This window comes from Muscardinus avellanarius (genome assembly GCF_963383645.1).
Source record: "Muscardinus avellanarius genome assembly, chromosome: X".
Lineage (NCBI taxonomy): Eukaryota > Metazoa > Chordata > Mammalia > Rodentia > Gliridae > Muscardinus > Muscardinus avellanarius.
The window spans coordinates 109,557,818-109,571,093 of record NC_137792.1 but is presented as its reverse complement, the minus strand read 5'-3'; the positions used below and the strand labels follow the sequence as shown (position 1 = coordinate 109,571,093).

Genomic DNA, 13,276 nt, shown 5'->3' with positions numbered 1-13,276 from the left:
CACACTCCCATACCTATTTTATATTTTATTTGAAAACAGGGTCTCACTAAGTTGTTGAGAGCCTCCCTAAATAGCTGAGGCTAGCCTCAAACCTGCATAATCCTCCTGTCTCAGCCTCCCAAGTACTGGGATTACAAGCATGCACAGGGTGTGGTGGCACACGCTTGTAATCTCAGCATTCGGGAGGCTGAGACCAGAGGATTGGGGTTCACAGACAGCCTCAGCTACTTAGTGAGGCAGTGCAATTTAGTGAGACCCTGTTTCAAAAAAAGAATACAAAATAGGACAGGGGGTATAGCTCCAAGGTCGAATGCTCCTGGGTTCCATCCCCAGAATTGTAAAAAAAAAAAAGAAAAAAAAAGAATCACTTTGTATATTGCTTTATTACACAGGTGTCTGTTTAGTCTTGCTCTACCAGGAATTTATCTAATTCCAGAATCTGAATATAAGTAAGGTATTTAAACAGAAATTATGCATTCACCATTAGAACAATTACAGTAACTTACAATAGAATCTTATATTAGAAGATATTTAATGCAGTGGGTAAGGTTAATACAGGGTGAGAAAAGTTCCATTGTGTGTACATTCCACAGAGGAAGGGTGTAGAGAGGAAGGTGGGAAAGAGAAAAATGAGGCTCGAGGAAGGGAACAGTTCAAATAACCTTATGTGCCTATATGAATGTATCGCTCCCAACCTCACTAACATGTACAGTGAGGGAAGAGGGTAAAGCAGGATTGGGATGTGGAGGGAAACACACCAAGTGATGTGTGCATGTGTGAGTGTGTCACTTGAATCTCACTGTAATGTCAAATTACAGTGCACCGGTAAAAGTATTTTTAAAGAGTAATATAGAAGCCAGTCTTCTTGGTTTCACATCCTGGCTCTGCTGTTTATTAGATGTTAATTCTTGGGCCAATTTCTTAACTTTTCTTGGCTTCAGCTTCTCCATCTATTAAATAGAAATAATAATAGTATGGGGTTGCTGTGATTACTCAGTGAATTAGTACATGTAAAAGGCAAAATATTTATGTGATCTGAAGAGAAGCCAAAGTATAATTTAATACATGTAAAACAGATTGCCAGGCTCTTAATAAGCCCACAATAATGTTATATATGATCAGATTATGACATTGCATCTATTTTACTCCTTTTTAATAGTAGAGTAAAATATTGACATACCTCTTACTTTCCCAAATAACACAGAATGTAGGTAGCTTGTTGATTCTGATTCTACAGCAGTTCAGCTAGAATTAAATATGTTTCTGTTCACAGTTTCTATGGTAAAATATCAACAATTTAATCTATGAAATAATTTGATCATAAATTTTTCATTCCTAAAACTCACTACCGCTTGATGATTTGAAAGAAAACCCTATTCAAGGTTTTGATTAGGTATAACTTACAAAGAAATATCACCCATATCTGCCTTCTCTGTTTGGACAAGAGCCCTGTAATAATGTACCCTACCACACTTTTGCTTTTTATATTTGCAACTAGCAGCAATATATCTTTTCAACTAATTTTGGGGAAAATATCTACGACTAAGATGACATTGCACTTGGACTTATATTATTTGATGTATTATAATACAGATTTTACTCAAGCACATATGATAAGTTTTGCCATTTCTTCACAGGCTCCATGAATCAATGAGAAGGTAACTCAAACTAGAAAATAAAAAAGATGAGGGATATGGAAACTTTATAATTTCCAAATATGTATAAAATATTATCCGCTTTTTTGGTGCTGAAATTTGAAACCAGGGGCATTCTACCTCTGAGCTACATCCCCAAACCTTTTTAAGTTTGAAACAGGATCTCTCTAGGTTGCTGAGGGTCTCACTAAGTTGCTGTGGCTGTCCTTGAACCTGAAACCCTCCCATCTCAGCCTCCCAATATTTGGACTACAAGCATATACCACCAAACCTGGCTTAGTTTTGATTTGTTTTAAGAATGAAACAGCAGGGTGCATTGGCACCTGTTGAGATCCTGCTTCAAAACAAAAATAAAAAAGAATTAGGGTATAACTCAGAGCTAGAATGCCCTTGGGCTCAATCCCCAGTACCCTCTCAAAAAAAAAAAAACCCAAAAAACAAAAAACAACGAAACTCGCAGAGCAAACTTTGATATCTATTAGATGTGATATAATTTGGTGGTAAAGCATTTGCCTAGTATGTACAAGGCTCTGGGTTCAGTCCCCAGCACCACTAAAAAAATTACTAGCAGATTGTGAGCACTCCTTGAAAGCTATGACTATTTGTATTTGCTTTTGTATCTCCAGAACCTCGAACACTATCTGGTTGCCACTGAATTTATTTAAATGACTCAATATTAGTTTTTTATAAGTACTGGACTTAAATGTTCTTCAAATTTCATGTAATTGGATACTGTTAAATTTCCATCTCATTTTATTTTTAAAGAGCAGTTTTAGGTTCACAGCAAAATTGAGGGGAAGGTGCAGAGATTTACATATTCCCCTGCGCCCACACATGCATAACCTCCCCCATTATCAACATCCTCCACCAGAGGGATGCAATTATAAATGATGAGTCGAAAGTGACACATCATAATTACTGAAACTCCATAGTTTACATGAGGTTCACTCTATATTCTATGGATTTAGAAAAGTGTATAATGACATAATTTCATCATTAGAGTATCATACAAAGCCTTTTCACTACTTTGAAATTCCTGTGTTCCACCTATTCATCCCTTCCCCATCAACCCCTTACTGTCTCCATACTTTTGAGTTTTCTAGAATGTCATATGTTTGGAGTCATGTAGTCTGTATCCTTTCCACACTGGCTTTTTTCACTTAGTAATATGCACTTAAGATGCCTCCAGTGGCTGGGTGTGGTGGCACATGCTTATAATCCTACTCCTACTATTTGTGATGCTGAGGCAGGAAGATTGCAAGGTGAGACCAGCCTGGAAAATTTAGTAAGATCTTGATGCAAAATAAAATTTAAAAGGTCTGGGGATATATAGTTCAATGGTAGAGCACCCCTGGGTTCAATCATCAGTGTTAAATTCTCCATTGTCTTTTTGTGACTAATAGGTCATACCATGTCAGCACTGCATAATATTGCATTGTGTGAATGTACCACATTTTATTTATACAGCCACCTATTGAAGGGTATCTTGGTTGCTTCTAATTTGGGGCAATTATGAATAAATCCTCTGTAAACATCTACACCTGGGCTTTCTATGATAATTTTTTAGCTCCTTTAGGTAAATGTCAAAGAATATGATTTCTGAGCTAGGCATGGTGCACACATACCCATAAACTCAGTACTTGAGTTGCTGAGACAGGAGGATCATAGGTTCAAGGGAAGCCTCAGCAACTTAGTGAGACCCTGTTTCAAATTAAAATTAAAAAGGGCTGGGGTGGGTGCAGCTCAAAGATACAATGACCCTGGGTTCAACCTCCAGTAAAAAAAAAAAAAAAGGAAAAAGGAGTGTGATTCCTGAGTCATGTGATAAGACTATGATTAGCTTTGTAAGAAACTGTCAAACCGTTTTCCAGTGTGGGATGTATCATTTTACATTCCCGTCATCAGCCAATTAAGGTTCCTATTGTTCCATATTCTTACCAGCATTTGATGTTGTCAATATTTTAGATTTAGATCATCCTAATAGGTGTTTAGTGGTATATTGTTGTTGTTTTATTTACATTTTCCTTATGATGCATCATGTTGAGCATCTTTTCTTTCTTTCTTTCTTTCTTTCTTTCTTTCTTTTTGTTTTGGTGGTACTGGGGGTGGAACCCAGAGGCTTTCTACCTCTGGGCTGTACTCCCAGACATTTTTTAAAAATATTTTTATTCGGAAACAGGGTCTCAGTAAGTTGCTGAGAGCCTCGCTAAGTAGCTGAGGCTGGCTTTGAACCTGTGTGATCCTCCTGTCTCAGCCTCCCAAGCTCAGGGATTACAAGCGTGCGCCACCACACCTGGCTGAGCATCTTTTCATATGCTTATTTTTCATCTGCATATCTTCTTTGGTGAGATAAAACAGAAGTTAAGATTTTTGGCCCATTCTTTTTTCCAAAGGAGCTGTGTGCCAGGAACCAGGGACAAAGACCAAATGTATTTATTATACCACAGCTCCCTCCTGCCTTTTTACCACAGAGCCCATATAATAAAGGAATCAAAACAAGATATTGGCGTTTCACTAGCATCCCATTTAGTCATTAACACTTTTTGTAGGCCATCATTGTATCATATGATATTATTTCCCAGGTTGAGGACATTCCGGTTTTTAGACTTTTATTCAGTCTTGTAAGGTTCCAAAAATAGAAGTGGTTTTTAGCAATATTATGGCTTTGCTTTTCAGGTATCTGGTATAAATGAGTGAAGGAGACAGTATTATCTCTTGCTTAGAGCTTCTTTTGAGGCATCAGTGTGATACTAGATTTCACTTGTTAGATAGCCCACTTTTCTATGCCTTACTTCCAGCTATTATTTATCCTTTTTTCCATTTTTAACCAAAAATTTTCACATTTGGAAGGAACTAAATTAAGCTAGTGTGGTGATCCAGACTTCAGACAGCAACACTAATTTAGCAAGTGCCTTTCCTCAGCCACTCCCATTGATACGAAACAGGGTTACATGTAGAACTGATAGGCCATCTTGGCCACTACATAACACAGCTACATTAACCTGGATTTTGCCAGATTGGGTGAAGTTACAAATTGTACCATGAGGACCTTAGTAATTCTGATAGAAAAATTGTAAAACAGAGTAGCTGGGTATGGTAGTATGTGTCTGGTAGGCCAAAGAGTTGAGAGGCTGAAGCAAGAAGATCATTTGAGATCATGAGTTTGAAACTAGCCTAGGCAACATAGCAAGACCCCTTCTCGAAAACTGAATAGCAAAAATATAGTTATGTTTTTTTGCTTTGAAATAACTGCTGTTTTTAGCACCTGTGGTTTCAGTCTTCATCAAGTAGGAAAAAGAAATTTGCAGTGATGTGGGGAAGAAAGGAAAACATACAGTTATCATACTAGTATTCTACTCACTTAGGAATAATTGTAATCATATCCACACCCTTCCCCATCTCCTTTCCCCAGACTCATCAGAAAAACAGAAAAGTCTATCCAGTGTGGACACTCCCTTAGCCCTTGTTTTATGTTGAGAGTGGGCACACCCTGGTGAAGCTGTGTAAGGCAGCTCTTTATGCTTATACCCACCACAGCGTTTTAGACAATCAATATTTCAATTGCCTGTTTCACTTCAATATCTATTATTCAGAGGAAGATAGCTCTAGGTCTGTTGTTGGACATTAAGTATAGTAAAGTGTGTTTCTTGATCTGAATAAAGGTGGCTCAGCAGTTCACTTTTTGTGAATTTGTTAGCCATTTGAATTTATTCTTTTGAGGAATGTCTGGTTCAATTATTTATTTGTTTCTTGATGGCACTGGGGGATGAATCCAGGGACATTCTATCTCTAAGCTACACCACAAACCCTTTTTATTTTTTATTTTGAAACAAGGTCTTAATAAGTTCCTGAGGCTTACCTAGTACCTGCAAGCCTCTTGTCTCAAACTCCAAAGTACTGGGATTACAGGTGTTTACCACCATGCCCGGATCAATTCCCCATTTGTTGACTGGGTTATTTGTTTTTGTTGTTAAGTTTTTTCAGTTCTTATTTATTCTGGATATTAAGCCTCTATCAAAATGAGTAGCTGGCAAAGATTTTCTCCCATGCTGTAGTCTCTCAATTCACATAATCGCTTATTTTCTTTGCTGTGTGGAAACTTTTTAATTTGATGCCATCCCATTTATTAATTCTTGATTTTATTTCCTGAGCCTTACAGGTCTTACTGAGCACATTACTACCTGAGCGTATCGGTTGGAAAGTTGGTCCTATGTTTTTGTTAGTAGTTGCAAAGTTTTGGTATAACTCCTAGGGCTTGACCCACTTTGAACTGACTTTTGTGCAGGGTGAAAGACAGGGATCTAGTTTCACTCCTCTACATCCACAATAGTGTTGAAAAAAATGAAAATACCCAGAAATAATTCTAACCAAGGAAGTAAAAGACCCCAACAGTGAAACTTATAGAACACTGAAGAAAGAACTTGAATTAGAAGCCAGTAATGGTGGAAAATGCCTGCAATTCCAGTACTTGGGAGCCTGAGACAAGAGGATTGCAGGTTCAAGGCCAGCAGTAGCAACTTAGCAAAACCCTGTTTCAAAGTTTAAAAAATAAAAAAGGGCTGGAGGTATAGCTTAGAGGTAGGACACCCCTGGACTCAACACCTAGTAACCCCCCACACACAGAAAGTAAAGAAGATATTGGAAGTTAGAAAATATTCCTATATTATTATATAGGAAGAATAAATATTGAATGTGACCTCTAGATTCAATGCAATCCGTATCAAAATATCAATGTCATTTTTCACAGAACTAAAAAACAGTTCTAAAATTCATATGGAACTTTTGAAGGATAATTTTGTAAGGTACAGAATTTAAACTTGGGGAATATTTTTTCTCTCAAGCTTTATTCCATTTCTCTCTCTCTCTCTCTCTCTCTCTCTCTCTCTCTCTCTCTCTCTCTCTCTCTCTCTTTTCTTTCTTTCTTTCTTTCTTTCTTTCTTTCTTTCTTTCTTTCTTTCCTTCTTTCTTTCTTTCTTTATTTTTGGTATTGGCTATTGAACCCAGAAGTGTTCTACCTCTGGGCTACATACTCAGCCCTATTTTAGTTTTTATTTTGAAACAGGACCTCACAAAGTTGCTGAGGGTCTCACTAAGTTGCTGAGGCTGACTTCAAACCTGCAATCCTCCTGTCTCGGTCTCCCAAGTACTGGGATTGTAGGCACATGCCATCACACCCAGCTGCACTCTCTTTTTTGCATGGTCGCATTACAGTTTGGGTGTGGGATGAATGTCCCCCATGGGTTCACTGTGATTGAAGGCTTGGTTTACAGGTGGCACTATTGGAAAGTACTGTATAATCTTTAAGAGGTAGTGCCCAGTGTGAGGTATTTAGGTCATTGTAGACATGAGGGGGTGTGATCTCAGGGGACTGTAGACCCCAGTCTCTTTCTCTTCCTGTTTGGTGATATGAACTCTTCTACGCATGTGCTCTTGGCATGATATGCCACCACCCACCATATTAATCCAGAGACCAAACCAATGGGAACACCTGATCTTGGACTTTGATTGTCCAAAATTGAGCTAAATAGACTTCCATTTCCTTTTAAGTGGTCCAGTCAGCATTTTTGCAGCTATAATCTAAAAGACTAACCAGTAACTTAGAAGAAAGAAGATTTATTTTCCAACAATTTTGGGTTCAGACCATGTGAGGCTGGGGACTGTGGATTTCAGGGCATGGTGATGGGAGGCAGAGTGAGGGAGAACATGTGGGCTGTGCTCCTTACATCATGGAGGCCAGAAGCAAGAGATAGAGAGGAGGGGGAAGAGGAACCATTAATATAATATCCAAGACCAAAGCCCAGGGACCCACCTCCAGCCACAGCCCACTGGCCTGGGACACCATCCAGAAAAATCTATTACAATGGATTTATTCACTGCTGGGATTACAACCCTCATGAATCAATTATATCAGCTCTAAATGTTAATAAGTGAGCTCTTTAAGGGACATTTTATATCTAACTACAGCAATAAGTATTATGTGTTAAGTATTTCATTGTAGTGATGCAAAGCTAACTAATAAAGTTTCTGGGCAGAAGTCAGATATAATTCTTACCTTGGTTCCTCTTCAAGTCCCCCCCCCCCCGGCTTTTTTCAGGAATTTTTAAAATTTTCTTTGCTGTGTTTTGAAATGATATGTCTAGTTGTCCTATTTTGGCATTTATCTTGTTTGATATTCTCTAAACATCCTGGATGGTGAAGTATTTCTTCTGGTTCTCTCTTTCTTCTTCTAGTATTCCCATTACCCATATCTTATACCTTTTGTAATTGCCCCACAGTCCTTGGATATTCTGTTGTTTTCTGTCTTTGTTCTCCTTGGTTTTTAGTACTGGAGGTTTCTATTTGTATCCTCAAGCTCAGAGATCTTTTCTTCATGTGTCCAGTCTACCAACAAGATTATCATAGGCATTCTCATTTTGGTTACAGTGTTTTGTAACGCCAGCATTTATTTTTGGTTCTTTCTTAGGATTTCCTTCATTCTGCTTACATTGTCCATCTGTTCTTCCATGCTGTCTATTTTATCCATTAAAGCCCTTAAACATATTAATCATTGTTGTTTTAAATCCCCCATCTGATAATTCTAGCATTCCTGCCATATCTAATTCTGATGTTTGCTCTGCTTCTTCAAATTATTTTTTTTTACATTTTAGTATGCCTTTTATTTTTTCTTGAGATCCAGACAGGATACGTGAAGTTAAAACAAGTGCTGTAAATAGGCTTTAATAGTATGGTGGTGAATTGCGGAGCATGTCTAGAATGAATTCTTGTTTTTTTAGTGCTCGTGCCTCTGTACTATGAACTTCACAAGTGCTTCCCAGTTTTTTTTCTCCCTCCTTAGGTGGAACAAGATGGCTATAGTGAACTGGGTTTAACTATTTCCCTTCCCTCATGTTAAATAGACACTGATAATACCCGAAAAGATTGATTTCTGGTCAAATAACTTAATTTGAAGGCAGATCTTGTTAAGAAGGGCAGAGTGTTCTGGCATATTTCAAAATTATTCTCTTTCCTCTTCTTCTGCCAGAAGCATAAAGAAATTTTTCTCCAAGGTCCACTGTAAGAAAATGGCTAAAATACTAGAAATAAACTCACAGAATTATGGACCCTTATGAGTAGGTACCCCTAGATCTTTAAACTCTCTCAACACCCCAACCGTATCTTTATTTATATGTTGGACAACTCTACAATTTTACTTAAAACAGGGTTTCTAGCAACCAAGGTGTCTGCAACAGATAAATGGGTAAAGAATATGTGGTGAATATACACACAAAAAAATTTTACTCAGCCATAAAGAGGAAGAAAATTATGTCACTTGCAGGAAATGTAGATAGAACTGGAGAACATCATGCTAAGTGGTATCAGCAAGACTCAGAAAATCAAGGGCCCCATGTTTTCTCTCATATGTGGAAGGTGGAAAGAAAAATTAAAGAAAAGGGACCTCATAAAAATGAGTTGAAGCTGGGTGTGGTAAGCACAACTGTAATCTCAATACATGGGAGACTGAGACAGGAGGATCACAGGATCATGGCTAGCCTCAGAACTTAGGCCCTCCTCAACTTAGGGATATCCTGTTTTAAAATAAAAAATAAGACTATGGGGTGTGGTTCATAGGCAGAATGTCCCTGGGTTCAATCTCCAGTACCATAAAAAATAGAGTTGAGAATACTGGAAGGGGACCAGGGGAGAGAAAGGGGAGATATGGGAAGGGAAAAGATCAAATAATGTTATGTGTATATATGAGTATTATAGTAAAAGTACTAGCATTTATTTTTATAATGCATCAATTATTTTTATTGCTGGTACTGAGGGTGAAAACCAGGGGCTTTTCTAGCTCCGGGCTATACTCCCAGTACCTATTTTATATTTTACTTGGAAACAGGGTCTCACTACTAAGTTGCTGAGAGCCTCACTAAGTAGCTGAGGCTGGCTTCGAACCTGTGAAGTCCTCCTGTCTCAGCCTCCCAAGTACTGGGATTATAAGCATCCACCACCATACCTGGCATATTTTTAATCAAAGAAGGGTTCTGATTTCCCCTCTTTATAAAAAAGCCAAAACTTATAAATCACAGTGATCACTACCTTCTCCCAAATTCTATGACCCTATAATATAATAAACTAAAAACTTCAGTCATTGAAATTCTTTTACTGAGTGTAGAAGAATAGGAGGGAAAAATATAAGGGAGTTAGGGATGAGTAACCATATCTTATAGTGGGGGGGAAAGTATATTAAAATGATAGATTGGAGTTTTGAACAATAAGCTGTACACTTTTGTATTTTTGTGGCATTTATTTTGAATACTTTTATTGGCACATTATAGTCTCATATAATATAGTTCATAGTGCCAGGAGTGGTGGCGCACACTTGTAATCCCAGCATTTGGGAGGCTGAGACAGGAGGATCACGGTTCACAGACAGCCTCAGCTACTACTTAGTGAGGCCCTTTGCAACTCAGAGAGACCCTGTTTCCAAATAATAAAATATAGGACTTGGGGTGTGAGGAGATAGAATGCCCCTGGGTTCCATCCCCAATACTACAGAAAATTATAATAATAATAATAATAATAATAATAATAATATAGTTCACAGTGATAGAGGTATTCATGCACACAGCACTTGTTGATTTTCCCCCATTTGAATCCCTCCCCACTCCGCCTTCCCCATACATGATATCGGAGATCAGCATTGATATTCACACAATGTCAGTGGAAGTGTTTCTTTCCTTAACTCTCTCCCCCCCCCCCACCCTCTCCTAGACGACCTCTGTCACTCCACTGGGTTTCTCCTCCATTATCTAAAGTTCTTCTTTTATCCAGATTACTCTCTCCAATTTTGCCTTTTTAAGTCCAGTTCCCAAATAGTGTTTCTCTTTCTTTTCTATAGTAAAGCTTAAGGAACAGTCAAAAACTTTTTTCTTTGTTATTTTAGAAAGAAATCGATGACTTGCTTGAATATAGGTAAATATGTCCTTGGTTATTTTCAGTCCTTCATCTTGCTCTGTCCTCTATTGAATTCTCAAAGTACATTGAGCACACTGACTCCAAACTAATATTTGAGTTAAGCTTCGTGCTCTTATTAATGTTTACCGCAGGAGTCTATTTTGGTTTCTTCATCCACAAGCAGAGAAAACTTTGGCATCACTATCATTCGTTTCCAAATATGACTTCAGCTCTGTTTTAATTCCAGATTGTTTTAAAGACATTTTCCTCCCTCCTTTCGTTCTTCTTTCCTTTTTTTCTGTTTTCTGTAGTTGCCATTTAATTCTTTCTTACAAATTCAATAGGTAAAGAAGATCAAGATGAATAAAAATTCTATGAACCCTGCTGGGTTTCCATGGCCTCTGAATCAAATTTGGATGCTTTGCTCCCTTGTTTTGAAGCTATCTACCCAAGCCTGTGTCATCTCCTGAATCTACCCATAATTCCTCCCTCTTCACTTCATTCACGCTAATATCCTAGTGACATCACATCCCTTTTCCCAGCTCCATGCTTTCTTACGTGGTGTCCCTTTTGCCTAGCAGATTTTCTCTTTTCTGCTGCCAATATGTCTCTTTTTATGTCCAAAAACATACCCCAAAGTACGTTATCTTAGAATATCTATTCCATGCATTGCAGTGCTTCAGTTTGATGCCTGGAATAGCTGTCAAAAGGGTGTTAAGCATAGCAAAATTGTTTAGAAGCCAAAGCTTTTCAAAAGAGAAATGCTGGTTGGCATTTTTATTTCTCGGAAGAGCATGGGATACAAGCTAAGTGCTTTTTGGTGATAATGGCAGATTCTCCTTCTAGACTGTGCTTGCTGTGGTAGCTAAGTAAAATCATGCCAGCCCACTGATATACTTCCACTTCTCAATCACCATTGCAGGTTGTTACTATTTTTCTTCTCCTTCTTCCCCTTCCCTTCCTCTTCCCCTTCCCTTCCTCTTCCCCTCCCATTCCACCCCAGCCCCTTTTTAAATTTAGTTTTTATTTTGAAATAGGGTCTGGTTAAGTTGCTGAGGCTGGCCTCAAACCTGGGATCCTCCTGTTTCAGCCTCGTTAGTCCTGTGATTATGGCTCTGCACCACCATGCCTGGTGATTGGATGAATTCATTCATTCATTCATTCGGGGGGATGCTGGGGATTGAACCCCAGGGGCATCTTACCCTCAAGCTTCACATCCATCCCTATTTTTAAATTTGGAAATAGGGTGTTTCTAGGTTGCTAACGGCCTCACTAGCTTGCTGAGGTTGGCTTCAAACTCACAATCCTTCTGTCTCAGCCTCCCAAGTACTGAGGTTGCAGGCATGTGCCACCATGCCTGGTCATTGGGTGTCTTTAAATTCCATTAATTCAATGATGGAGATGGTTGCAATCATTAAATATTTGGGAAGACGAAGAAATAGTCTTTATAAGTTTAGGTAAATTTGCCATTTTAATTAGGTGAAATAAATTAGTTTTAGTTTCGACATTTGTTATAGCACTTTCAGTATAGGCATATAAGAATCCAAGTGGCCTAGGGTTTTATTGCTGTGCAAATCTGGGAGTTTTTTCTAAAACTCAAAGGCAAAGTTTAATGATGAGGTTCTGCCTAATGACTGTCAAGATTTGACATTGTGTCTTTCAACCATAACAATATATGCACTAATTTTGGCTTTATTCAATACAAAGGGGAAATCTATTTGCCAAGGGGAAACACTAAGAAATTACAGCAGAAACCAAGAAGTAAATCACTGGATAGAAATACAGGGGCAAATGACAGTACTTGTCACTGGGAAAGATAGGAAAACTGTGAAGAAATGAAGTTTTTATCTCTAGGAAGGTGCTAAAAACAATAGAAAATAATATAAAATTAAAACTGTAAATCAGTGTTATAGTCGGTATAATTTTTATCGTGACATGTGCTTTTCCAGCTGAATTTTCTCATTCAGAGAGGATATTGCTGATTTTCATTCTGATTGTTTGTGTTCACCTGACAGGATTCTCACTATTCATTGATGTTTTGGTTATTTCTTATCAGCTGTTCCAGTTTTGTCCTTCTGATCAAGTAATTCTGATTGCACAGAAAACATGTTTACTTGTGGCAGCTGCAGTTGATCTAGAGCAAGGGAGAAAAGCTGCAACATCTTGTGAACAGGTAATGTGCAACTTTCAAAGAAAAGACAGGAGCTAAGTGCACTATTTGGAATGGTTGTCTTCCCTGATACATTATTTTCTATTCTGTTAGAGAATTCTTTTCTCAAATCTTTTCTATATTCTATCAGCATCTTCATTTCAAAGGATTGTCATTGCCAATGCCTTCCTAAGCAAAGGTTACATTTGTCTTAGCATCTTTGTTTAAGAATCTTGAGTATCTCTTCTTTTGCATCACCCCTTCCCATGGACCACTCTTTCCTAGTCTACTTTTAAATATTTTTATCTCCATTTTCTCTCTGTGATTACAAATGATCCATGAAAGTGTTCCTTCTACTTTTGTTTCCTTTCACGTATTTTCTGTGAAAGAACTCACCTATTTCCATTGTTTTGATAGCCATGTGAAATTATTTGCTTAGCTTTTTTTCCTTCAGATTGTGTTTTCTTTCTTTGCCTGCATTCTTAAATATCTCATCATTAACTCAATTTTAAGTTGCGAAAACAGAAGTCCTTACTTT

At 37.9% G+C, this 13,276-nt stretch overlaps 1 protein-coding gene across 1 annotated transcript in view; it reads left to right on the top strand.

Annotated features, from left to right (window-relative positions):
• The window catches only part of TEX11 (testis expressed 11), a gene marked incomplete at both ends in the record, with an annotated part of 284,756 nt that overhangs the window by 207,836 nt on the left and 63,644 nt on the right, over window positions 1-13,276 (top strand). The window contains 1 exon segment of the mRNA XM_080718988.1: window positions 12,605-12,762. Within this exon segment, the coding sequence (XP_080575114.1) occupies window positions 12,605-12,762 (158 nt within the window).